This window comes from Conger conger, chromosome 7, assembly GCF_963514075.1.
Source record: "Conger conger chromosome 7, fConCon1.1, whole genome shotgun sequence".
Taxonomy (NCBI): domain Eukaryota; kingdom Metazoa; phylum Chordata; class Actinopteri; order Anguilliformes; family Congridae; genus Conger; species Conger conger.
In genome coordinates, this window is record NC_083766.1 from 15,457,574 (window position 1) to 15,484,987 (window position 27,414).

Consider the following 27,414-nt stretch of genomic DNA (forward strand, 5'->3'; position numbering starts at 1 on the left):
TTGCTGTGTAACCAACACTGTGTCATTGAGAAGCTGTAGGTTGCTATAGCTGAATCCAGGGTTGTTTCTGGGTTGTATTTCCTGTAGGCCTATACATGCACAAAGCATACAGGGCAAGCAAGAGAGAGGGCACTACTGATAACTGCTATTTATTTACAGTGCTTACATAGTATTAACTTTGCACTGGCTGTATGTGTACATTTCTGAATTGCAATGCATGACATCTGCAAAGTTGTCAATGGATTGCGTGTGGCCTAGCCATCTTTTTTGCCGTCAGTATATGGCTAATTCCTCCAACAGATAAATGTATATTGATGAACAAACTCATAGAAGTCATTAGCCAACATTATACTGTGTCACCTATTACATGTGTTATCAGTGTTGTATTAGGCAGTGGCTGCCTTCATTTCTGAGGCTTTTCATAATTGGCTGCTTTTATGTACCATACAACATTTCTAAAGGAAATCTTGCCAATAATGTTTCTGTCCTATCAATGTTGTATGAATGGTAAACCCTCAGGTAATATTGTATTATCTGTCTAGTATACCTATCCTGTTTAGGGAGCCATTTTAAAAGAAGGAAAAAATAATCACACGGAAGGTCATTATAAGATGAGAATTTGCACAACTGGTTCAGTTGGCCCTTTGTGGTGATTTAGCCAACTGTCATTCTAATGTCATTGTAATGTTTTCACCAACCTAGAAATGTTACAAGTCATGATGTACTTTACCTAAATTATATGTAAATCTTTAAAAAAGCAAGCTACCAGTTATCGGGGTTCTAAACCAGGCCACGTAGATCTGTATTTCTGGGTGAACTCGAACTTTTGACTATAAGGCAATCAAACATGTCGCATCTTTTTGCAGTTTCATATCGCTAGTTTTGAAAGTTTCGTAATTTTCTTTGACGAAATGTAACGCCTCCTCGTTTCTTTTCTTCAGTTACCCCTCCCTAGTTATGGCGACAGCGCAACAAAATACCATTTTTAATAGGAATGATTTATTTTAACAGTGTCTGGCCTTTGTCTTTACAGGCTGGATACGATGCGTTATTCTTCCAGGAGAGTAACCCATCAACAAACATTTTACTGCCAAGAAGTTAATTGACACAATTAAGCAAAATAGTAAACCAGAATATTTCTACACAAAATCATGACGGTAACCTGACGCCATAATATTTCCACCTTTCACTGTGAAAGTTAGGGCATCAAAGGAAATATGCTGTAGGCTACCACTATGTTTCCTTTGCTGGTAGGCTATTCATTAAAATTATAATTACCAGGCACTCCACTGCGATTTTACGCATAAAGTAAATAAACAAACAATGGTGATACACGATGCTGAAATGTAAGTCCCGGACGCTGGAAGGAGGCAATGCAGACAGCGAGGTGTTCAGAATTCCGCACGGTCACGCCAGGTAGCTACATCGGTCTGCAGACACACTAGACAGTCAGGTAGACTGTAGCCTAGGCATAGCTTGCCTGGAATGTAGCCCATACATTAATTTATGTCGCCGTTTCAGATGTTACACTTGCCTGAAATGTGTCAGAAGCCTATATCCAACCTATTTATCTGTTCTGATTTAAATTAATCTGTTTAGTCTAGGCTAATTAAAGCAGGTTTAAATATAAACTTAGCATTGCTAGACAATATAATTGCACTTAAAATGCATATCACAGCATTTAAGAGAAATAGCCTACACCAGGTAAGTAATAGCCTAAATAAAACTGTCAAAAGATTACCCATTTAAGGTATATTAAGGACCTCGGATGCAGCAATGGTAGATTATGACAAACAAGTTTTGCAGACATAATTTCGCACATTAGCGATCATGGAAAGGCTTTAAAATCATTGAAAATAATTTGAACTGCAGTGGTTGCGATTGCATAGTAAATATGCATGCATGGTCTAAATATTATCATTCTATAAATATAACCTACATAACACTCATACGTTTTAAAGATGTCGAACGCAAAGCATATTTACAAATGTGAGCATCTTTACAATAAAATGAATGTAACTTAAGAACATGTGGACAGCTGTCGACAGGGTGCGATCTCCACGTAGCAAGGCGCTGATTGTGCGGTCTAAATAAAGACAGGAAGGCAAAGGCTTATCCCAGAGATCGCTGGACAACAGATAGCTCGAAACACAGCTTGCTACCCTATCCAGGCAGTACCAGTCTGATCAACAATGATGAAACCCATCCTTTATTCAGACTAAACGTTACGCTAACCTGAGCACAGTGACAAATAATTTTTTTAAACGGCAGCGCAGTTGTTCATTGTCACTGCATCCCCAGAAAAGTCCATCCGGAAATTAGCTGGGGTTATGTGTGTTTTCATGACCTTGTACATTCAGTGCATCTAGTGTTCTTGAAATCTAGAATTATATATATACACCATTTATTAGCCTACCTAAAATGTAAAAAATTCCGGGTTATAAGGCTATATTCAAAACAAAAAGCTGTGCCTCTGCTATTTTACAGCACATTTACATTTTACAGCACAGTGCTGTAACATCTGCTCTCCTGTAAGTTCCATCACTATCGATGAGGTAAAGAAAACTATATTGTCAAAATAGACTAACAGGAGAACCAGTGGCTGTATTGTTTACAGATGCGAGGTAAACTTGTTGTGTAAGCAGATGACAACATGCGATTGTAAAAATAACTTAGACAATGGGTAGTGTGTTAAGAAATACACATTCAAAGAATGTAGCCTACTACAACGCAAGGAAAGCAGATTGATTGGTATTCTGCTTTTGATGCATCTTCAAAGAAAACAGGCAACTGAGGCTACAGTATGGGACAGTCGATATTGCTATGTGACACAGTGGTTTGTTAGCTTTTTTATTTGTTAGCTTGGCTAGCACGATTTATTTTTTGCTGGAAATTGGACAACATTCTGAAGTGAGTGACGTTTATCTGAAATAGTAACTATAGGTTGGACATTGGAATTTTAAACATAACCAACAAGCTCACAATGGACGATTATGCTCCGTTCATGTGGCAAAGCGCAAACATGCATATTGACCGTCAATAGGCCTATGTAAGCTATTTTACTAAAATATATGCAAAAAGTTTAAAGAGTTTTACTGTAGCCCCCTAAACGTTGTACAATACCCCCGTCATGCACTCTCACTCGGCAGCAGTGCCTTTGTTATTAGTGGAATGGTCTCTCACCGCCTTACCTTTGGAACCAAACTGATTGAGCGGCTTCAGAGGTGAGGTTCCGCCCCAGACACAGTAGATCACGATAGTGACTTCCGTCCTGGAGCTCACTGTTGATTATAACGAGGGGCAAGAAAACGTGGGGTGAAATCTGGGCTTCTCCCCGCGATCTTCTCTTATTGCCAGTTTCAGATCGCAGGAGTTGGAAAGAAAACTCGCGCCCTCTGGGTCCTAATGCCTGCAATTTCTTTCCTACAGGTGAATAATACAGGTTGTCGCGGCAAGCTTGCACGAGAGGTCCGTGCACACGGAATACAATATCGTTATGCTGATCACGCTTGTCATAATAAAACATGACCTTGATTGCCTTTTTATTAATGATCTTAACGTGATAGACACTACGTTTGAATTCCGTTTTCTCGTTTCTTTTGCATAATCTTTGCGCCTATCACCATTTTGCAAAGTGAGGCAACATGTCAGCATCGAATAATTATTCACAAGTTAAAATGAAATAATATATAAATAAATGATATATACAGCTAGAACAATTTCTTGGGTGACCACTATAATTTTGCTCATACTTTGTGTAAATGTTCTTTATATATTCCATAGAAAACATGCAAAACCTTAGCCTCATTGGACTTGTGTGGCACCCAAAAAGTCAGTGGCCAGGTCAAATTGGAATTTGCGTCGAATGCCATATTTGAGTGTCATATCTTTGGCTTTGAAGCAGGAAAAAAACATACATTTTCTGTGGACTTTCAGATGATTTTACTACTTTATGAACTCTAATTTTCATTTCATTCCCAGAAATAAAGTTATGGTAATGCTAAATCGTGCTGCTTGGCAATTTTATTTCATTACTTTACATTACATTACATTGCAGGCATTTTGCAGACTGTCTTATCCAGAGCGACGTACAACAAAGTGCAAATCAAACACAGGGACAAGTGGGATGAGGACCCTAGGACCCAATATTACTACACGAGCGCCACTTGGTGTATGACTTCCAAAGTTCTAGGACAAGTTGATATTTTGGTTTAGAACAGCCACAAGGAAAATTAATGAAATGCATATCCAAATCCAATGAAGCTAATGTTTTGCATGTTCGTTATTGAATATTTAAAGAACGTTTGCACAAAGTCTGAGCAAAATTGAAGTGGTCACCCCCGACACATCCGGATGATTTTTCATGGAATGACCCTATTAGCTGAACTACTTCTGATTGAAAATAGTGTTTAGAAATGATTTCGACTATTTTCCCAGGTTGATAATTTATTTATATTAATACACATTTTCATTTTCTGCAGCTGATTATATGAGGGGCAGACATCCTAGATGATAAAAATGATCAGGGTAATTAGGATAATTAATGTTATTTTTACTGCACAAATACAGTGGTGTGAAAAAGTGTTTGCCCCCTTCCTGATTTCTTATTTTTTTGCATGTTTGTCACACATAAATGTGTCAGATCATCAAACAAATTAAAATATTAGTCAAAGACAACAGAAGTAAACACAAAATGCAGTTTTTAAATGAAGGTTTTTATTATTAAGGGAGAAAAAAAATCCAAACCTACACGGCCCTGTGTGAAAAAGTGATTGCCCCCCCTGTTAAAACATAACTTAACTGTGGTTTATCAAACCTGAGTTCAATTTCTCTAGCCACACCCAGGCCTGATTACTGCCACACCTGTTCTCAATCAAGAAATCACTTAAATAGGACCTGCCTGACAAAGTGAAGTAGACCAAATGATCCTCAAAAGCTCAGGAACAAATGAGAAAGAGCTCAATTACTTTCTATCAGTCTGGAAAAGGTTATAAAGCCATTTCTAAAGCTTTGGGACTCCAGTGAACCACAGTGAGAGCCATTATCCACAAATGGCGAAAACATGGAACAGTGGTGAACCTTCCCAGGAGTGGCCAGCCGACCAAAATTACCCCAAGAGCGCAGCGACGACTCATCCAAGAGGTCACAAAAGACCCCACAACAACATCCAAAGAACTGCAGGCCTCACTTGCCTCAGTTAAGGTCAGTGTTCATGACTCTACCATAAGAAAGAGACTGGGCAAAAATGGCCTGCATGGCAGAGTTCCAAGACAAAAACCACTGCTGAGCAAAAAGAACATTAAGGCTCATCTCAATTTTGCCAGAAAACATCTTGATGATCCCCAAGACTTTTGGAAAAATACTCTGTGGTCTGACGAGACAAAAGTTGAACTTTTTGGAAGGTGTGTGTCCCATTACATCTGGCGTAAAAGTAACACCGCATTTCAGAAAAAGAACATCATACCAACAGTAAAATATGGTGGTGGTAGTGTGATGGTCTGGGGCTGTTTTGCTGCTTCAGGACCTGGAAGACTTGTTGTGATAAATGGAACCATGAATTCTGCTGTCTACCAAAAAATCCTGAAGGTGAATATCCGGCCATCTGTTCGTGACCTCAAGCTGAAACGAACTTGGGTTCTGCAGCAGGACAATGATCCAAAACACACCAGCAAGTCCACCTCTGAATGGCTGAAGAAAAACAAAATGAAGACTTTGGAGTGGCCTAGTCAAAGTCCTGACCTGAATCCTATTGAGATGCTGTGGCATGACCTTAAAAAGGCGGTTCATGCTCGAAAACCCTCCAATGTGGCTGAATTACAACAATTCTGCAAAGATGAGTGGGCCGAAATTCCTCCACAGTGCTGTAAGAGACTCATTGCAAGTTATCACAAATGCTTGATTGCAGTTGTTGCTGCTAAGGGTGGCCCAACCAGTTATTAGGTTTAGGGGGCAATAACTTTTTCACACAGGGCCATGTAGGTTTGGATTTTTTTCTCCCTTAATAATAAAAACCTTCATTTAAAAACTGCCTTTTGTGTTTACTTGTGTTGTCTTTGACTAATATTTAAATTTGTTTGATGATCTGAAACATTTAAGTGTGACATTCAAAAAAATAAGAAATCCGGAAGGGGGCCAACACTTTTTCACACCACTGTACATGTATTACTCTTGAGCTGATGAAGTTGAATTCTCCTGTTATATAATCCCATTTTGTACCTACACATGTAGTTTTCATGAGCCCTGGCCCACTTATAAATAATTAACCAAGTGGTTTGGGTCACTTTAAGTCTGTTGTTGAATGTTCAATACAAAACCTTTCTTTCAGATTCCAGTGTTTCTCTCTGTTATCAATGACAGTTTTATGACCAAGGATGCGACATAAAAACAAGAAATTTTCAACCTTTCTTTCTTTTGTTGTCCCTGTTGGAAACTTGTGCACATGTCAAATTACAGGGAAAGCAAGGATTGACCAACTTAATTTGAATTGATGACTGAATGCCCAAGGATATCGATATAACTTTCACAATATAATATTTTTAATATTTTATAGCCAATCATTATACAACAGGTAAAACATACATTACATTACATTACAGTCATTTAGCAGACACTCTTATTCAGAGTGACATACAATGAAGCACAAGCCAAAACCAGGGACAAGTGTGTTGAAGACCCTAGAGGAAAGTACTTCATTTCTTAACTTCCAGTGTAGAAATTAGAAATTCACATTATCCCATCACAAATTAAGGAACATTGGCAAATTGTGGAACTGCAAAGAGTAAGGGAATCCCCCCAGTAATAACAGGGACCCCCCCCCCCCCCCCCCCTAAGCAATTTTCAGGGGAAAGCCCCCATAACCCTTGTCTGTCTTCTGGATATTTTTTATTCAAAGGTGGGATGTCTGCATATGCCCATGACACTTCCCTGCTTCTCGTACATTTAGAGAGTTAAAGTGGAATAGGAGATCGATGATAGTTGAGATCACCATCTTTCTTCTTTTATAGAAGACAAGCCATTTTAGGCCAGATTGGCCTGTTCTCATTTTTCAGATTTCTTATGTTTTTACTTCCTGCTTTCCTAATGGCTGGTTATAATTGTAGGCCCATTTCATTACTGAAATGCCTTTTGTCATTCAGTAGAGCACTCATTAAAAAGTTTGTCCTCTAAGACTCACAATCCAGCAGCTTTTTTCACTGTCCAGTCCACCAAGTGTGTAGTCCCTTGGTGTAGTCACTGCACAACTGGGGCAGATGGAATAGGCAGATTGCAGGTGCCTGATTTTAGCATTTTCTGCAAAGAAGGGTGAAGCACATTTTAGGGTCATTGTTGTCTGTAAAGTTGATTAAAGAACTGAAACTGGACTGAAACTCTAATTTGCTGGTTCAAGTCCTTCAGAGGATGTCAGGGAAGTGATGTTTAAGTAAATAATGTTTATTTTCTGAATCCAACAGTTCCAACAATCAATGCCCTTGTTAAAATTTTGAGCACTCTGAATACTGAATGCAAGAACCCCTCACTTATCCTACATATAAAATATATTTTACATGATTTAATTGAATAAGTATTATTTAGAATGACAATTATCAATTAAATCACTGAATTCTTTGATAGGTCAGTACAGTAACCTGGTCGACCAACAAGTTAAATTAAACTATATATCAGGTTATATAATTAAATGAATTCATTAAGAGACAAACAATTAGAATAATGAATAGAGATTGTACATTATTTATTGAATGTAGGCTCACTACATCTAATTTACAAGATAGAAAACATTAGACAAGACATTAGCTGAAGTAAATTGAGATTACCAGAAAGACTGATAAGCCAGACCTTGCCAGTATAGGGGGAGTATTACCCCCTTCCTCTTTCAGTGCTACAGGAACAAAGAAAACTAGCTCGAAAAGATGTTCTAAATGCACAACCACAACCAACTTCTAACAGAACACTCTTTCTCTTGGGGCCATCTTAAATACCTTACCCAGTAAGGGCAGGCAGATGCTTGCCCTGATTGAGTGATGCCAAGTTAAGGTGTAGAGGGAAAGGGGGGTGTCATACTCCTTTATGGCATGAACTAGCCTATGTAAGAGGATAATGTACTTATTAATTCAAGTGACCATATATTTTTGAAAGCAGGACTTAGCACCATTATATTATTATCAAAAGATTCATGGTGTTAGCCTCTTTTAAACTAAACATGATTTAAAAAATGTTTATTTTATTTCTGCAACAGAGGTATTTGTAGACAAATAATTGTTCAATCTGGGAAGTCGCAATCTCCACCTACTGTATATATGTCATGTAATAAAACCAAATCGCACGTCATTGATTTCCACCTGAAACTCCCAAATGTCAGAATGGGGGTGACTTTGACTGTGGAATGATTGTTGGTGCCAGACAGGGTGGTTTGAGTATCTCAGAAACTGCTGATCTCCTGGGATTTTCATGCAAACAGTCTCTACAGTTTGGAGAGAATGGTATGAAAAACAAAAAACATCCAGTGAGCAGCAGTTCTGCAGGCAGAAGCACTTTGTTAATTAGAGAGGTCAGAGGGTAAGGGCCAGACTTGTCGAAGCTGACAGGAAGGTGAGAGTAATGCAAATGACCACGCATTACAACAGTGGTATGCAGAAGAACACCTCTCAACACACAACACATCAAACCTCTAAGTGGATAGGCTACAGCAGCAGAAGACTTAGCAAGCCTAAGAAATAAGTATAATAAATACCTAATAATACCTAATAACGTGCTCACTGAGTGTATATAGACACTCAATTAATGATTTCAATTGAAAGTTACAAAAATCCTGATGAAATCCTGGCAGGGCCCTGACACCCCATAAATAGCATATTCTGGTGTCTCTTCGGTGAAAAACTCTGCAGGAGGTCGGACCCATAGATTGCAGGCCTAGATTAGTTGTATCTGTGTGACTTTGAGGTTAGAGGACAGTGTGAATAAGACTCTTCCTGTGAATATAAATATTTCCATATAACAGGGGAATCATAGATGTGGTGTTTGTTTTTCAAATGTTGATCGTGGCTTTACAGTACAAAAACCTATCCTGTTTTATGAAACACCTGGGGGATTATGACATATTATTCTTTGTATTTCTACCATCTTTAGTGGAAATTATGGTCCAAATGTCAACAAAACCAAAAATCCTTTAACATTTTTGAAATGTTAAAAATTGTAAAAAATTTACATTTCCAAAGTGGAAGCCTTGATTAACAAATGGAAGCCATTATATATCATCTATATGACAGACCTTTCAGCTTCATTGTTACTTTAGTCTACTACTAACTGTAGTCTAGCCTCAGAACATGTCAAACATGTGTAGAGAATATAGCCTATTGCTAACACTGTTCATTAAATTATTTGTGGTAAACTACTTTCTTTGAAAATAGGGGCCTTTTCCATCTGAAAACGTTTTGCTATGTTTTCTGTGTTCAGTGTTTTCTCCCAACTGTGCAACATTTTAGAACACGCTCTAAGTTTGCTCCCGTTTGGTGGGTGTGTCGGGGATGCAGCCCAAATCAATAATGATGTAGGCTTATGCTTTAAAGCCCAGAGAACGCCTTCTCAGACGCCATTGGAGCAAACCATAATATATAAGTCAGTCCGCCCACAGTTTACAACACGATGTTCTGCGAGCCACCGTTTCTGTTAGAATACACGTTTTGCTGAGTTTCGTCAGGGCTGAACTTGGCCCAGTATTGTCAGCTTTTCTGATATGCAAAGATTGCTGGGAAATATGCCTGTGATTGAATGTTTTTGTCCAATGTTAACTGTCTATTTTTAATAAAGTGATGATGCAGAATGATGCAATTACCTTTGGCAGTCGAATTTGAATGTCAGCTTCTTAGGAAGGAAGCTGTCTACAGTAGAGGAGTGAGCTACTGCAAAGCGAGTTTGAAACACAAAAATGGAACTCGCAGAAAATTGACCAGCAGGTGATATATTTTTTATGTTGAACCCGACCCAACCATGACAAAACTGACTGTGACCACTAACTAACATGCATTGCCCTCTGTCGTTTTTGAGTGATGTCAAGGGCTGTGCCTCTACTACTATTACTACTACTACTAATAATAATTATAATAATAATAATAATAATAATAATAATATATTATTATTATTATTATTATTATTATTATGTTGGAAAGATGTTGGAATTATTATTATTATTATTATTATTATTATTATTATTATTAGTAGTAGTAGTAGTAGTAGTAGTAGTAGTATTAATATTATTGTTGTTGTTGTTGTTGTTGTTGTTGTTGTTATAATTATTGTTATTATTATATTAGCTAGCTAAGTTACTTGTTTTGGTGAGCTTAATCCGTTTTTGGCTGCAGCAATAGGCTACTTGCTAGGTCCATAGCTGGCTAGTGAACTTGCAGCCCAGTGATCGAGTTGGGAACTTGTACGTGAAATTATATGCACTGTAGGCTACATAAACCTAATAAAAATGTAAATAAGATTAAGTTCTTTAAAGTTATTTCTAAGAAATAAATACGGTGCAATTGCATGTAGAAACATACACTTAACAAGCAATTTATTATGAATTTATCAGACTTATTTTTTAGACTTCTACTGCTGTAGCCTATCCACTTAGAGTTATGATTCATTGTGTGTTCAGAGATGCTCTTCTGCATACCACTGTTGTAATATGTGGTTATTTGCGTATTTGCGTCAACTTTGACCAGTCCGGCCATTCTCCTCTGAATTCTGAATAGAACGAGCCGCTTCTACTCAACTTTCTTCTTTCTTTTCTAACAACAACCTGCTAGACCCCCATCAGTCTGGCTTCAGATCGGGCCACTCGACAGAGACCGCGCTCCTCTCCGTCAGTGAGTCGCTCCATGCCGCACGAGCAGCCTCCCTCTCCTCTGTCCTCATTCTTCTAGATCTCCCTGCTGCATTTGACACTGTGGATCACTCCATCCTCCTGTCCGCCCTGTCAGCAACGGGCATCTGAGGCACAGCCCTGGACTGGATTGAGTCCTACCTCTCTGGTTGCTCCTTCCAGGTTGCCTGGGCTGGTACGGTATCGACACCTCGGCCCCTTGCCACAGGAGTTCCCCAGGGCTCAGTCCTAGGCCCGCTTCTTTTTTCTCTTTACACTCGTTCCCTTGGCCCTGTGATCACTGCACATGGGCTATTCTACCACTGCTATGCGGACGATACCCAACTCTTCATCTCATTCCCACCATCTGTGAACCTTAATTTTTGTCTTTGTGATTTACTTTGTGTTTCGGTATTTTTAGTTGGCTAGGTAAGCAGTATTTGGATAGTTAAGTTTGGTCACTTTTGCTTTGTTCTTTGTTTATTTGTTTGTTTAAAATTGTTTAAAATTGATAGGCCTTATCCTTGTTGTACGGGTAGCAATTGAAATTGTACTTCCCTCTAGGGTCCTTCAGCGCACTTATCCCTGGTTATGGGTATGCACTTTGTTGTACGTCGCTCTGGATAAGAGCGTCTGCCAAATGCCAATAATATAATATAATGTAATTCTCTCATTAACAAGGTGTTTCTGTCAGCAGAACTGCTGCTCACTGGATTTAAAAAAAAACATTTTTTTGCATGATTCTTTGCAAACTCTAGAGACTAGTGTGTATGAAAATCTCAGGAGATCAGCAGTTTCTGAGATACTTTTTAAGCAAATGTAGCTAAAGTCAATTCAAGTCTACTTCATAATATTGCATGCAACCACTATTCAAATATTGTTTTTGTGTGTTGTAGTGTTCTATAACATATTAATTACCTAGGGTTGGGCAGAGCTCCCAGCCCCCAGCCCTAACTATTTAGTAGAGGTCAAGTAGAATTGCACCTGTATTGGCATAAAATGAAATTAGTGAAGTTAGACCAGTAGGCCTATTATTTCTGGACAAAGGCATGGGGCCATTATGTATAAAATAAAGCGCGTTGGTTTGCACTGTTGCCTCAAATTAATTGTTTCATTTCAAATCCAATGTGCTGGAGTACAGAGCCAAAGCACACTGTCCTGAATAAAAAGTGTCCCCCAAATAAGAGCAGTCTAGAACCAGGGCTGATTCAAACTTGAGTGCAGAAGGTAATACAGGAAAACTTCAGGTAGCCCATTTTGAGGAAGGCATGAAAGATGAAAGTCAATGGCCCAAGAAAATGGCCAATGAAATTAATTACAACTTGCTTTCCTTTTCTGAAAGAACATCTTTGGGGTTTTTTGGTGTTAGCATTTAACTCCTGGATCTCATTGCCAATTCCATGTGGAATGTGTGTGTAATGTTTGTTAAAACTAAGGATGTGAAATGCATAATTCTAAAGCTGTACCCTCCGACTGATAATTCAACTGAAAAGGCATGTGTAGCCAATAAATATGATATATTTTCAGTTACTTGGAGTGCTATCTCTACATAGTTCAGCGGAGATTTTTTAGATATTGGCTGTAGCTCATCCTGATGCAAAAAAATAATAATTTGAAAACCTCAACAGTACATCTCTTTCCAAGTATAATGACATTGGCCTATTCACGAACATCCACGGACCTTTTTGTATGCCGTTTCAGCAAAGGTACGTTCTACCCAAGTGTAGCCTATATTCACCCAAAGCCCACCAATATTCTGAGGCACAGTGTCAACCATAGACTCTATAAAAATTGTGTTAAATATTCATTAAAATAATTAAACAATGTTTTACAACGATATAGTGTTCTACTTTTTTTGTTTGTGCAGGCCATTATTATTATTTTTTTTGCAGTAAGCCACCGCCTCTGCCCATTCACCTTACATGTGTTTGTAGGTCATTGTTGGCTATAACGCGCCAGAAAAGAAGAATACATGATGCACAATGTATTTATTTGATAGCACTAGGCAGTAGGCTTATTGTTATATTGTAATCTTATTTTGGCTATGCTATTTCATATCCAAGATAGATTACCGACAAAACGCATTTTAACAGCGGGACACACACATAGACCTACGTTTACGGCGCATCAACAGGAAGTGGTTCCATAGTGTAGTGGTTATCACGTCTGCTTTACACGCAGAAGGTCCTGGGTTCGAGCCCCAGTGGAACCATTAATTTACATTTTCTCGCAATTTCGGTTTTAATTTCGGAAAGGTTTCGCTTTCTTCAGTGTGCAAACACATCAGCATGAACTTCATGTATTATCGCATTTATGATAGCTACTAATATAACTGCCAGTGTAAATGTAATTTGTGAAACGGGCAGGGCAAATATCTAGATCTGATCGGTCCATAGCAGTGATAACATTTCTATATACTACTGCTGTGAGTTCTAACGCTTGTTTACAGTTGTATTTCAAGTATCACTCCACGGCGAAGCAGCCATTCGAATGAATGATGTATGTTAATCATCTTGCAACAGTGTTGCCCAGAGCAGGCTTTGATGTATGTTTGCATAATCAGACATCAGAAACAAACAAACAAACAAAAACTTCTCAGACGCCATAGGAGCAAACCATAGGCTACTACGTCAATCAGTCCGTCCACGGTTTGCAACAGGATGTTCAAGGCACCACCGCTTGTGTTTACATAAACGTTTTGTCGGGGCTGAATAGTTTAAAGAGAAGAAAGAATAATTTGTGTGTGTGTGTGTGTGTGTGTGTGTGTGTGTGTGTGTGTATATATATATATGTATATATAGGAATCAAACCACATTCTCACACTCTCATATAGGTAAAAAAAATATTTTTGAAATTTTAAAAGGGTGAGGTCAGAAAGTGATTTTTGACAGAATGCCCCCAAAGCAGAGACACCTAATCAGTCATCCAATCACCATGGCAAATAAGGAATAAACATGTAAGAACTTACACTCACACCATAGTTAATTTTTTGTACAGGCTCTACAACAGCCAATTACATTACATTACATTAATGGCATTTGGCAGACACTCTTAGCCAGAGTGACGTACAGTTGATAAGACTAAGGAGACAATCCTCCCTTGGAGCAGGGTTAAGGGCCTTGCTCAATTAAAAAGAAAAGGTTGGGCAAGTATGCCCAACAAAGGTTGGAAAAGGTCCCGTCTCCCCAGTGATATGGCTTCCTTCCATGCCCTCTTATCATCTTTCCATTCCTCTGTCTCTCTAGCTAAATCTTCCTTCTTTCACTCAAAAATTAACGCAGCCGCCTCTAATCCCCGCAAACTGTTTTCAACCTTCTCCTCTCTTCTGCCCCCCCACCTCCCTCATCACTCACACCTGATGACTTTGTCTCCTTCTTTGAAAAGAAGGTTGACGCCATTCGCAATTCCTTCTCCCAACCCTCTCCCCCTGCTGACCCTCCTACCTTCCCCAACTCCCTAGCCTCCTTTTCTCCCCTCTCTGACTCCGACACATTGAAACTCCTTACATCCCACGGCCCGACCACCTGTCCTCTGGACCCCATCCCCTCTCCCCTTCTACAATCTATATCTAATGACATTCTCCCTTTTCTCTCCTCTCTAATCAACACCTCCCTCTCTTCCGGTACCATGCCCTCTTCTCTGAAGAGGGCCAGAGTCACTCCCCTGCTCAAAAAACCTACTCTTGACCCCTCTGCTCTGAGCAACTACCGGCCTGTCTCTCTTCTTCCCTTTCTCGCCAAGACTCTGGAACGGGCGGTCTGCTCCCAACTGTCCACTTATCTTCTTCACAACAATCTCCATGACCCCAACCAGTCTGGCTTTAAGAGTGGCCACTCAACTGAGACCGACCTGCTCGCGGTCACTGAGGCACTCCACTCTACTAAAGCCAAATCCCTCTACTCTGTCCTCATCTTCCTCGACCTGTCGGCCGCCTTCGATACGGTCAACCATGAGATTCTGCTCTCATCGCTGTCTGGGATGGGTGTCACAGGATCTGCACTCGCTTGGTTCTTCTCCTACCTCTCTGGTCGTTCCTACCAGGTGACTTGGAGGGGCTCAGTCTCTGACCCTCACCCCCTACAAACTGGAGTCCCGCAGGGCTCAGTTCTTGGTCCTCTCCTCTTCTCGCTATACACCATGTCTCTTCCATGGTTCTGTTATCTCTTCCCATGGCTTTTCTTATCACTCTCATGCCGATGACACCCAACTCTTTATTTCCTTTCCCCCCCCCCCCCAATACCCAGGTCACCACACAGATCTCTGCCTGCTTGGCTGATATCTCTGTGTGGATGTCTTCCCACCACCTGAAGCTTAACCTTGCCAAAACTGAGCATCTCTACATCCCTGCTAAGTCCTCTCCGTCAATCGACCTCTCACTGACTGTTGAGGACTTTGTTTCCTCCTCCCGTACGGCAAAGAATCTTGGGGTGACTCTTGATAACTGCCGCACCCTGGCTCCACAAGTATCCTCCACTGCCAGAACCTGCAGGTTCTTTCTGTACAATATACGCCGTATCCGTCATCTCCTGACGGAGAAAGCCACCCAGTTCCTAGTCCAGGCGCTCGTCATTTCCCGCCTGGATTACTGCAACTCCCTCCTAGCCGGTCTCCCAGCGTGTGCCATCAAGCCCCTCCAGCTGGTCCAGAATGCTGCAGCCCGCCTGATCACCAGTCAGCCCAGGTCGGCTCATGTCACCCCGCTTCTCATTGGCCTCCACTGGCTTCCTATTGCCGCACGCATCCGAGTGCCCTAGTGTTGGCATTTCAGGCTGCTAAGGGGACTGCCCCACCTTACATACAATCCTTGATCACTCCCTACTCCCCAGCTAGACCACTCCGGTCTGCCAGCTCTGGTCGCCCTATGGTTCCCTCTCTACGAGCACCTGGCGGTCGAGCTGCATGTTCACGCCTGTTTTCGACGCAGTCTAAAAACACACCTTTTCAAACTCTACCTTAGTCCTCCCTCCTGATTTCCCCCACCCCCTTTCTGATATCCCTATCCCTCTTGTCTAACCACCCAAAAAAACAAAAAAAACACTTATGATGACTATATGTTTAGAACAGCACTTCATGTGTATTTTCCTAGTTATGGATGTGATGCTTTGACTTGTGGAAGAACCTATGCACTTGTAAGTCGCTTTGGATTAAAAGCATCTGCCAAATGACTAAAATGTAAATGTAAATGGAAAATGCTAATAAAAACAAAAAGGAGAGATTTGTACATTCTATTCACCCTGTAATATATTGAAAACACTACAACACAGATGTTTTACTTGTGAATATATATTTTTTTTTCTTCAATATACACTAATTTAAAATCTGATGACACCAACACTGTCCAAGAAAGATTTGGGGCAGTTGAGTGTCTACCATTGTCTAACTTCATTTCAAAATGCAGGGATGTCACTGGTGAAGACGGCATCTGGATGACAGCAAATCTTTCTGTACTAATTGTGCCCTCACATATGTGCAAGTTACCCATGCCATTGGCACTGACACACCCCCATACCACGACAAATGCTACTTTTGGACCTGCCACTGATAACAGCTTGGATGGTCCTTTTCCTTTGGCCCAGAGAACATTACAGCTGTTTAGCCGAAAAAACATTTTGTGTTGACTCGTCGGACCACAAAACACTACTGTCCATCTCAGATGAGACCAAGTCCAGAGAAGTTAGTGGTGCACCTGGACAGTGTTGATATATGGCTTCTGCTTTGCATAGTAAAGCCTTAATTTGCATCTGTAGATGCAGGGGCAAATGGTGTTGACCTAAAATCACCTGTTTCACAACATCTTGCCATTTCAACTTGTCACAACATTTTTAGTCGCAAATTGCCCGTCCCAACTTTTTTGGAACGTGTTCCAGGCATTTCAGAATAAACAAATATCTTAAAGAAAACAATGAAGTTCCTTGCAATCTACAAGAACAGTATAAAGACAAGTCAAAGTACAATTACAAATTACAGCTCTCCGTTTTCTTTTGCATTTCATTTACTGTCCCAACTTTTTTGGAACTGGGGTTGTAATATTAACAATTCATTACGTAATATTCATCAATAACCAAAGATACAGAAAACATTTTCTGGCCAAATTGTCCAATTGTCAAAAACTTTATTTGATGTTAAACCACTAAGTAGCGTGTTTATTTTAGAATAAATCAGCACTGAGGTCTCCAAAGAAAGCATTCTCCCAGTAAACATAAAACACAATTTAGGATTTATCATCTCAGAGGTTTAAAAAGCTGGTTACTTGTTCATCTCCATTTCAGGCTTGAACCATCGAGGAAGGAAGTCTACTGACAGACAGAAGAGGGGGTATGTCTTTGTGATGAATAACCAAGAGATGCGTTAACCTGCTGGTACTATTTTGGTTTGTTTTTTGTCTTCTTCAGCTGGGAGCATTTTTGAGCCTTTAGTCTTTTTTTCTGAGGGCCTTTGTTGCCTCTCTTTGGTGCCTCTTTGCGTGCTGATAGACTAATATCTGGCTGTTTCCGCGTGGTTGCCAGTGTCTTGCCCTTCATAAAGTCCTCCTTGGTGATGGGTTCAATGATGGCACCCATCTGTGTGATGACCTTTGGGGCAGTCAGCTTCTGGACAGTGCGCTGGGTGTTCCAGGTATTGCCGATGGGTGTTCGTATGCAGCTCTCAAATTGCTCAGGGCTCTCGAAGGGGAATGGCAACTGACTGACCTAAAGGATTTAGCAAATGAGAAAACAGCAAGTGTGAAACCTATGTTCATGTACTGTGCCAATGGAAATAGGAGTCAAAGGTTAAAAAGTGTCAATGTGTGTGTGTCTGTGTGCATGCGTTCACCTGGTGCATAGCAATGGAGGAATTCCTCTTCTCAGAGATGATAACACTGGGGAGGTTTTGGTCTCGTCTTGGAGGGGGAGGATCAGCTTTTACACAAAACCTGCAGTTCAGACAAAAGAAAAGAAAATAGTTCAATGAAGGAAAAGGAAAACGCATAGGACCTTCATGTATTTCCACTTACTGAGTAATTCTTCCTATACAGGCTGCTCTCACTATTCGCCAAGTCATAAAAATGAACTAATGTGTGTCACACAGACCATTAGGCTAACACATATCTACAAATTAGTGCTGCTAATTTGCACTTTAGATTTTTACAAATATGAAGTTATTTTTTACTTCAAAATGCCAAATAGATCTTAAAGGATAAAATCGGCGTAACATTAAAAGATTCTTATCAACATATCCTACAGTAAGAAAAGAACAAAACCTACAATGAATGTACCCTACCAACCAATATTGCCCATCCTGCCAATATACCAGTCATAGAACTCCATCGTTGTCCGAAAAACAATTAAAGCAAGTTGGACATATACTTTCTTTGGCCAGCATAATTCATGCAATGGGTTTCGTATATTTTACTGAAACATGAAGTGACATTGATTGTTCAGTTTCGGCACCGACATACCTACTGAAAATATTTCCATTGAAACAAACAATTTGTTCCGTTTTGAAGTACATTTGTAAAAACTACACTGGCAATGTTATTAGTGATTTTAGGTTACCTTTTGTGAAAATGAAAAATGAAAAAGGAGGGTATCAGATAGCCTACTACCTGGACAGAAGCATTGTAGGTTTTGGTCTTTTCATAAGATATGTGGACAATAAGAAACGTATAAAGCCTAATCCTTTAAAAAACATTAAGGCAAACTGTATTTAATTACAAAATATTGCATTTGGTTCACCCTTGTGTGGAGTAGTCTAAATAATGCCATACATAGTGAAAGACAGTGAAATTACCTGAGCAGTAGAAATCTCCCTTTACACCATGTGTGCAACAGGTGTAACTTAAACCTCAGTTAAAGAGACCTCTACTGGCAGTTGGGTGATTTCAATAAAACACAGTAACTGGGTTTAGGCTACAATGTAGGGTGCGCATTAAACTACAGGTTCTGAGGACAGAGCAGTTGGTTTACGATACCATGTGGCCAGTTTAAACAATGCAGGGTTAAATTTGAAATTTGTTCGAAACGCTAAAGGAAGCTAAGCTAAAGAGCAACAGCCTCTTTTAGTTTCCACTGGAGCTGGCTGCTTTATATTGTTTATGAAGACCGACCGACCTTCAGTGAGTTAAACCCTCTGTAAGCCGGAAATGTGCAGACGGTACATGTATTCAATGCCTCACAATGTAATGGCCACCATTTACCAAAATCTTCCAGACATAGAGGAGAAGTTTACCCTTACTTTCTTGTCACTGTACTGTCACTTGTGTTGGACCAAAAGAAACAACGAAATAAATAGGGGGGGGGGGGGATATGCCAAGCCCTGCACACTTCAATTTTGCCCTTACCTTCTGCGTTTTTTGCGGGAGGGCTTGAGACCAAGGCCACCCCACTCCCCCCAGCCAGGTAGCGTCAGGTCTACCACCTTCGGCTTTCCTGCCGCTTCCAGTTTCTTCTTGTCTTTAAGGAAGTCAGAGATCACATCATCCCCAGCAAAGGCTTCCTTAATGATCATTTTCTGCTCCTCTTCATTCTAGAAGAAAGGGACATTTTTTTAAAAATTATAAAATACCTTATTTCTATGCTAGGTTTGTCACGGGCTGGGCAGTAAACAGAAATGAGAACAGTGGTGTTTTCCTCACCTCTTCTTCCTCCTCAATGGCTGTGGGTGCAATGTGTATCTTTATGACTTTAGCCTCCTTTGTCAAAACCTCATTGCAGTCGATCATATTTTTCTTCTTCTTCTTGAGCTGTGGAATGGCCGTTTCCTCCGAGGCAGCGGTCACAGAGCTCTGCACTGCTGGTTCACCCGTCTCTATGGAGACGTCCTGGCTGAGGAGGTCCATGTCCTCCAAGGACCTGAGGCGCGTGAGCCCTTCCTCCAGCAGGGCAGGCTCTTCACAGCTCTCTGCTCCAGCATTGTTTGTTGTCGCCTCTTCTATTACAGCTACCTGCTCCTTTTCAGCCAGCTTCTGAAAGAGGCTGTTGAACTCAGAGACCTCGTCCTCCACTTCTTCATCGTCATCATCATTATCAGAAATCTCCACCACCCCAACTGCATCTCCTTCATTCACAATTTCTGTTATTTGAAGGAGAAAAAAACAAGAAACATAATGAGCATAAGACTGGTCAGGAAACCCAAATGCGATTGCTCATAGCAGCTTCCAGAACTATATCTATAATAAACATTTCATTGTTTCCATCATTGCGATTTGAATGCAAAGTACCTGCTTTTATCTTTTTATCCATTTATTAATTTCATGGATCGTCTATTTGTGTGTAAAGAAGTGTGCTACATATTGTGGATAAACGTGTATCTTTAATATTTTAAACAGAAAACTTATGAGAAACAAAGGAAAAAAGAAAATAGTCTTACCAAGAATCCAGATGAAATGCATATACTTTACAAATAACTCCATGCTTTTTAAAAACAACAGTTGTGGCGCCGAAAAGCAAAAAGAAATACCAGGCAAGAGAAGCAGCACTGCCTCTGCAGACTTCAGAACCCACCTGCTACCTCCCCTTCTTTTTCCCCTGGCACAACATCCTGGCCGCCGTTTTGCGTTTGCCGCAATTTCCGCCGCTCCTCAAACTGCCTTAGAAGTGCCTCCTCTTCCGTTACCTCCTCCTCCTCGGCTCCATCCTCTGGATTTTCCTGTTCCTGGAAGCCCCCTGCTGGCGGTTCGGTGTCGCTGCCTTCACCGGGCTCCGGGGCCTCCACCGTCAGCTTGCCCATCATCCAGGGGTTGGTGGCGTCTGCCGGCTCAGCCTCGTTAACGAAATCCGGCAGGGCCGGCGCCTCTTCCTCAGGCCCCTCCTCGTCTTCGCTGTCTGAAGGAACAGCCAGCTTCTGAGTGAGCTCCTTGTTCACCTCCAGCTGCTGCTGCATGGCCTTGCGAGCCTGAGGACAATATCGGCACAACGTCGCGTACAACAAGCCAAACAATTACCAAGCAGACACCGGCCTAGCCTTTAACTTGGGATTCATTACATTACATTATTGGCATTTGGCAGACGCTCTTATCCAGAGCGACGTACAGTTGATTAGACTAAGCAGGAGACAATCCTCCCCTGGAGCAATGCAGGGTTAAGGGCCTTGCTCAAGGGCCCAACGGCTGTGCGGATCTAATTGTGGCTACACCGGGATTACAACCACCGATCATGCGTGTCCCAGTCAATTACCTTAACCATTATGCTACAGGCCGCCCCTAAACAGTATAACATCTAAAGACAGATGACAAAGATGAACGTTCACCCCCCGGGTACATGGAAGACGAGTCGAAAGAGGAAGGGTTTACCTCATTGTCATATTTTGCCATGATTGCTCTTGACTTGGCCCACTTGCCACTGTTCTGGTGTTTCAGAGACATCCTCTCCTACAGGATAGAAGGAAAACTGTGTTACGGGCACCCCTGCCAATCTGAAAATGTGAACAACAGTGAGAGTGGGATCATTTTCGGCCTCACCTGCATCCTGCCCAGCTCCATCTTCTGCAGCTGCTCCAGGGCGGCGGCGGGGTCCGTTTTCCGCATTTCCTCAAACTGCTTCAGGAACTCCTTGCGCTTCGCTTTGTTCAGCACCTTATGGTACCTACAAAAAAGACATTTCAGATGTTCAGCATAGTCTCCTTTTAATTACATGGGTTACATTTCTCCATTACCCAATTGCTATTGTATTTTCCTTTGTTTCAGGACATCACCAGCATCATCCATCACCTTTTTTACTTCCACCCCCCTCAACTGCACTGCAACACACATGCTGCCTCTACAGAGTAGCCCCAAATGAGGAAATAAAGACTGCACAAGGTTGAACAGAGATGTATATTGTGACCAAGCACATTCAGAACGAATTAAATCAAATGTTACTTGTGTGCATCTCATTACCCTCACAAAATACTGTTAGGCAGTGCAAAAAAGGAGGTCAGAGGTCAGCCTCACTTCTTGCTCTTGATTTTCTTCTCCCTCTTGGCTTTGGCCTCATAGTAGGATTGGAGTGCTCTGACCTTCTGCAGCTCAGCACGCCGGATCTTTGCCTGCAAAGCACCATCTCCGTTAGATTTAGATTAGATTTAAGCCAATACGAGAGACATCAACTGGGCTGCTAAAGCCTGAAGCCCACTGTCTGCCAGCAGTCTCACCTCCTCCAGGCTCATGGCCTTTAGGGAGGCCTCCTCAGTAGGGGTCAGCACAGGGTCATGAAGAGGCTGCTTGTTCATGTGCAGGAGGTTGAAGATCTCCTGCTCCAATGGTGTCTGCGCCTGTATCACACATACCCACACAACGATATACTGATGTAATGTTCCAGGACAAAGACAACCATGTGCACACAACACGTCATAAGACTATGCTTTGCAATGAACTAACTTTTTGTGTATTTACCCTCACTCCCTTCTCAAAATTACATAATTTGTGAGAACCACACTTAATTCGAAGAGACTTCATCCGCTTTAAAATTGTACAAAGGGTTTTTTTTTTCTTCTAAATTATAACAATATGTTTTTAGTGACTATAAAGCGACTGGAAATAGTTGAATTAACAATAAATAATCACAGAGGGATGTATCCACTACACATCGACCAAATATCTATTTGACGTAATGTAAATAACTAGAATAACACACAAGTCAGACATCTGTATTGGAAACGATGTCAGGATTGTATGGGCATGGTCTGGACCACCACACCACCCCACCTCCATCCTCAGCTTCTCCCAAAATGTGCCACCCACAAGTAAATTGTATTGAAGTTAAGAGACTGGGTGAAGGTTGGTACAGGGATTAAGCTGAAAAATAGCTCAATACAAACTCCATACAGAAAGGCCACAGTCGGGTTTCGAAGCCAGGACATTGTTGCTGTGAGACAACTCTGTTATCCACTGTCACCACATAGCTTGTGCTACAAATCTCTCTATAGAAATCTCATTCAACTATGCAATGAGACTAAAACATTTATTGGCCATTAGGTCAGGGGACTCTTGATGTCATCAAGTCCGGTAAAAAATGTAACGCCACCTATTACATCCCAACATAAGAATAAATGGAAATGTTTAGACTGACATAAGTTGAAATTAAAATGCAAAAATGCATTTGACATCTCCAATTTTGCTGATGTATAATACATGCCATAATAACACCATACAATGTAGTCTGAATCCATTGACAGATCCTTTACAATCACTTTAAAAGTAGATAGAATCTGGAAGCTGGAATTGTGGGAGCACATACCTTCCATCCTGTCACCATCTGCTCCACTGGTTTTGGCCCAGATGGCTCTTGGTTCAGAGGGAAAACCAGCTGCTCCGCCTTCTGGTTTCGCACTACAACACCTTGCCAGGAGGACACCTCTTTGGAGGTCTTCCCATAGGCTACTTCCCTTTGGATCTAGAAAGCGGAAGGAACAATAATCCTGGATCCGTATACAAATACAATGCCGGTCAACATACAGTGAGCACCATAATTCCGATATGGACGAAAATACCCTGAAATTACAGCTGACAGTCCGCACTTCAACCTTGTCATTGTATCCTTTCAAACTCAAAGTGCCAGAGTATACACCCAAAATAACAAAAAATGTGTCACGGTGCTCACTGTATGCGTGTGTCTAAATCACACCTTTTCAGTTTGTTGCCTGCTCAGGGGTAGTTCAAGGGTGTCATGGCGGTTTTTCAGATTCTTCAGCTGTTTCTTGGTCTTGGAGATAACAGAAGTCTTCTCAATGGTGCCGATGAGGTCACTCAGTGTTATCTTTTCCCCTGCACCTGAAAAAAAAAAGAATCACATCTTATGAGAAACACCATTCAGGCATTACAAAGTCTGCTCCATAATCAATCCTGCTAATTTAGACCACCACTGACAGAGAAACAACTAGCTATTACACCCAACAACCTCAAAGAGGATGGTGCTGACCACAGAGAAGGTCCCGAAGTTGTACTTGACATTTGTGAACAAAACCTCAAGCTTTGAGGCGGTTAAAAGGAGAGGGTCATAATGACAAATTCACTGCCAGGTTAGTGGAACTGCTAAGCTAGGCCAGCGGTAAATGTTCCTACCTTCAGCACTGACAGAGAACTCGGAGATCTGTGCACTGGCCTCAGACCGCTCAGCCAGCTTCCTTCTGTGAGAATGAACAAACCACATTTTGCATTATGCAGACTTTATATTTATATAATTGTCTCGACTCCAGACATAAACTCTAGAGAATCAGAAAAGGTAAAGTACAGCTTGTGAGACCGTTTTCCTGCAACTGGATTCTTAAACTTTAGCATTAAGCATTAAGTTATGGTCAGTTGCTGAGTTTACTTGAGTCAGGTAAGAAGAGATCTGTAAGAAGAAACAACTGACCATTCCTATTAGTGAAGCACTTCCCTCACAGCATACCATAAGGTTGCAAGCCTGGTTTAGGCTAGTTAGGCAAAAGAAATCCCGCAATAGGATGCCCCCTTCTGAAAACATACCTTTTCTTCCCACCCAGGGAGCTGATGGCATCCAATAGCTTGCGGTGTTTCCTCTCATCATCACTACCACCCTTAAATTTGGAAGGCAAGACACAATCAAAGAAGACACCTAACCAATGAACCCCTTGAATATGGAACAAGTGCAAGAAAGGGGTTCTTACTGAGGTCAAATGTGGTGACGTCTAATCAAAACGGTCTATTAGCTAGGAATGTGATCTACAACTCCTACCTCATCCTCGCTGGCACTGATGACAGTGTCGTCCGCCTTAAACGATTCCTTTTCATCTTCATCTTCTACCGTTTCAGCAACCGTCAAACTCTTACTAAATTTGACCCACATACAAAAACACGAAGCTTATAAAACGAAACAGCCTTTAAACAGGAAATGCATGCAATTAATACAGACTGCTAATTAGACACATTTGTCCATGTAATGTTATGTAAACAGGTCGGGGGATTATTCGTGGTAAGAAAAGATTCACAACGTTAACTAACTAGCTTTACAGTTAGTCAATAGATCAGATCTTCAAATAGGTACCAATGATAAATATTATAGATAACTATAATCTTATGTTAAGTATATTATGACATGGAAATATACCGTAGAGGTTATTCTAATGAGGGCTACGAAAACATTTGTCATACTACTTTGCTAACTAGCTAACATGTCTTGCTAGTCGTAGCTAGCTACCTGGCTATAGAAGGTAATTCTGTACGATATCAAAATACTATTGAGCACAAACATATCTTTCTCGGCACCAGAGCAAATACGTACGTTATGAGTCAATGTGCTCATAGTTGGCGCGCTTGCTACAAACCTTGATATTTTCAGCTTGTCACTGCCTTTTTCTGCTTTCCTTTTCTTAGCCATGTTGGCTCACTCTGCTTGATACCCACGTGTATAGTCAATGTGCCGTATGTCGACGCTACCTAGATACCCTTCCCAGCAGAACTGTCGCAATGCATTTGAATTTGGAAACGGTAAAGTTGAAATATCTAAAATGTCTAAAATGTGTGTTTCGCCAACACACATTTTCCAGCCAGGATAAAATGAGGTACATGTTTCCACAGGCTGTACATATAGCACATTTAATTTTATAGCATTTATTCACAATTATAAACTGAAATATCTATTTATGGCAGTCGGCTTCCTCTTTCCTTGCGCACTGTCATGTCTGCTGCTCGCCGCCAGATGGCGGCCATAGAATGAGTCTGTGTCTGTCTGTCCCGCCGGACCGTATGCATTGGATATACTGCTGATTATTGCACAAATGAGACAAATCAGTTATGTTATAATTGTCAGTGAGTTTTATTTTATTTTTTTTATTTTTTTTGAGAATACAAGTGTGAAGTGTTCCCTTGTATATCCCTCATTTTAAAATCAAATATGCACAATTTCAACAGCACATGTGAAGGGCCACAAGAGCTTTCATATTATGTCCTGAATATTATGAATATGTTTTCGACATTGCAGATGTCTAAAGAGACCATCCATATATGGCATGCTTTATTTGGCATATTTTGTGCGAGAATATAAAGCATTGTATTGTACTGTTTGGGGAGTTAGCGATAGCTGATTGTGGCAAACTTAGACACAAACAATAGAATTTAATTTGTTGTCAAAGAACAAAGAACAGATATTAATTTAATTCAGGCCAAAGTCTGATCCAGTGTCTCATTTCCCATGTACTAACCTATTCAGTGTTTCCTTGAAACCTCCACAATTAATGGAAGTCTCTTTGTGATTGTACAGTTCAGGCAGTGCTTATAGGATACACATTTCCACAACTGTTTCTGTTGAACTACAGTTCAGTTGCTTTGATTATTTCATTGGACACATAGCAGAAGAAAGTTAGGAGTAGTAGTTTTGAACAGTCAGTTATCAGTTTCTTTTTTACAGTAAAAGTGTTATTGACTTGGCAATCTATTAAATCTTGTACTCAATTCTCTGGAAGGCACAGTATAACTGTAAATAAGGGCAAATAAAAATATGTTTGGTCTCAGGCTCATATGTTTGGATTCCACACTGTTGCTTTTGCCTTTGGCAGTGGCTTCAATGTGAATGTGCTTTGGGTAGCAGTGTGTTGGCATGTCCGCTGTCCCCATATGAATGAGTGCATCCTCCTTTCAGGGCCTAAAAAGGATGGGAGAGCTCAGAGGATCTATAATGCCCGAGGACCACCAGGGGTAAGAGAGGCCTCCAGAAAATACTGAAGTTGTTGATACCTTACCCAGATTTATTGTGATGAACTGGGATGAGACTTTGTAGACCTATAAACATTGACTTGCTCCACTGTTTAAAATTGTGTATCATCACACAATTCAACACCACTTATTCTCATGAAATATAACTCATAAAAGTTCTTGTCACCTCAAGCCCTATTGTCAATGTGATCGATTGCCTTTGATGACAAGTTTTCTGAATCACTGAAAAACATGTATCATGCACACAGCCAGCTGAGCTAGCCAACCAGTTGAGCTAGCCAACCGGTTTTAACCGGTGTGGAGAGCTTTAGAATTCTGAAATATTTGTGCAACTTAAACAAGTCATTAGCTAAACAGGAAATTACATTAAACAAATGAACAAATACATTAAACAACATTGGGCTCCAGAATTATTGGCACCCTTAATAAATATGCACACAAATAGTTAGTTATTGATATACGTTTTATCTTCCAACATATGTAAAGTAGTGTGCTTAATTAATGATTCAATGCAATGAAAAAAAGTTCCTCACAAAACAGGCACTTATAGGCATTTTCATACTGTAGTGAAACAGGGAGCAATGGAATGACACTGACTGAACATTGATTTTATCTACAATTATTATTAGGAGTGCCAATAATTTTGGCAACAGTGGTTTTCACAAAAAAAGAGATTACTAAATAAAAAATATTGAAACATGAGAGTACATTTATTGCAATAAAAGTACATGGTTTTCCTACATGTTTGAACATAAAATTATTGTTATGTTGTTTATTATATGCAACCCTTTAATAACCATAAATAATAAAATAATAGGGTGCCGATAATTCTGGAGCCTGCTGTAAGTAATATCACCCAGGTGTTTATTTAACTTGTTTTCTCTTAGGTTTCCTTGATAAAGAATGGTTGTGGTCAAGCAGTGCTCCAAAAGAACACTTC

General features: G+C 40.6%; 1 protein-coding gene and 1 non-coding gene across 2 annotated transcripts; one reads left to right on the forward strand and one right to left on the reverse strand.

The window, feature by feature from the left end:
* Positions 1-12,985: 12,985 nt before the first annotated feature.
* On the forward strand, positions 12,986-13,058 carry trnav-uac (transfer RNA valine (anticodon UAC)). The gene has a single exon. It is a non-coding gene; the product is annotated as a tRNA-Val (tRNA).
* Positions 13,059-16,938: 3,880 nt separating this feature from the next.
* On the reverse strand, positions 16,939-25,227 carry si:dkey-251i10.3 (uncharacterized protein LOC553498 homolog). Its single transcript, XM_061248499.1, has 15 exons — positions 25,088-25,227; positions 24,499-24,592; positions 24,270-24,340; positions 23,865-23,929; positions 23,428-23,573; positions 23,041-23,196; positions 21,956-22,075; positions 21,756-21,850; positions 21,285-21,408; positions 21,117-21,194; positions 20,329-20,719; positions 19,461-19,897; positions 19,167-19,351; positions 17,660-17,759; positions 16,939-17,535 (listed from the first exon to the last, which is right to left on the reverse strand). Exons 1-15 carry the CDS (start codon positions 25,138-25,140, stop codon positions 17,209-17,211), a joined length of 2,442 nt encoding a protein of 813 aa, XP_061104483.1. The 5' UTR covers positions 25,141-25,227; the 3' UTR covers positions 16,939-17,208.
* Positions 25,228-27,414: the final 2,187 nt, after the last annotated feature.

Coding starts and splice junctions, on each gene's coding strand:
- si:dkey-251i10.3 (XM_061248499.1), bottom strand. CDS start 25,140: ATGGCTAAGAAAAGGAAAGCAGAAAAAGGCAGTGACAAGCTGAAAATA. Junction 24,341..24,498: donor TCAGTGCCAGCGAGGATGAG/GTAGGAGTTGTA, acceptor TCCAAATTTAAG/GGTGGTAGTGATGATGAGAG. Junction 17,760..19,166: donor TCCCGCAAAAAACGCAGAAG/GTAAGGGCAAAA, acceptor TCTGAACTGCAG/GTTTTGTGTAAAAGCTGATC.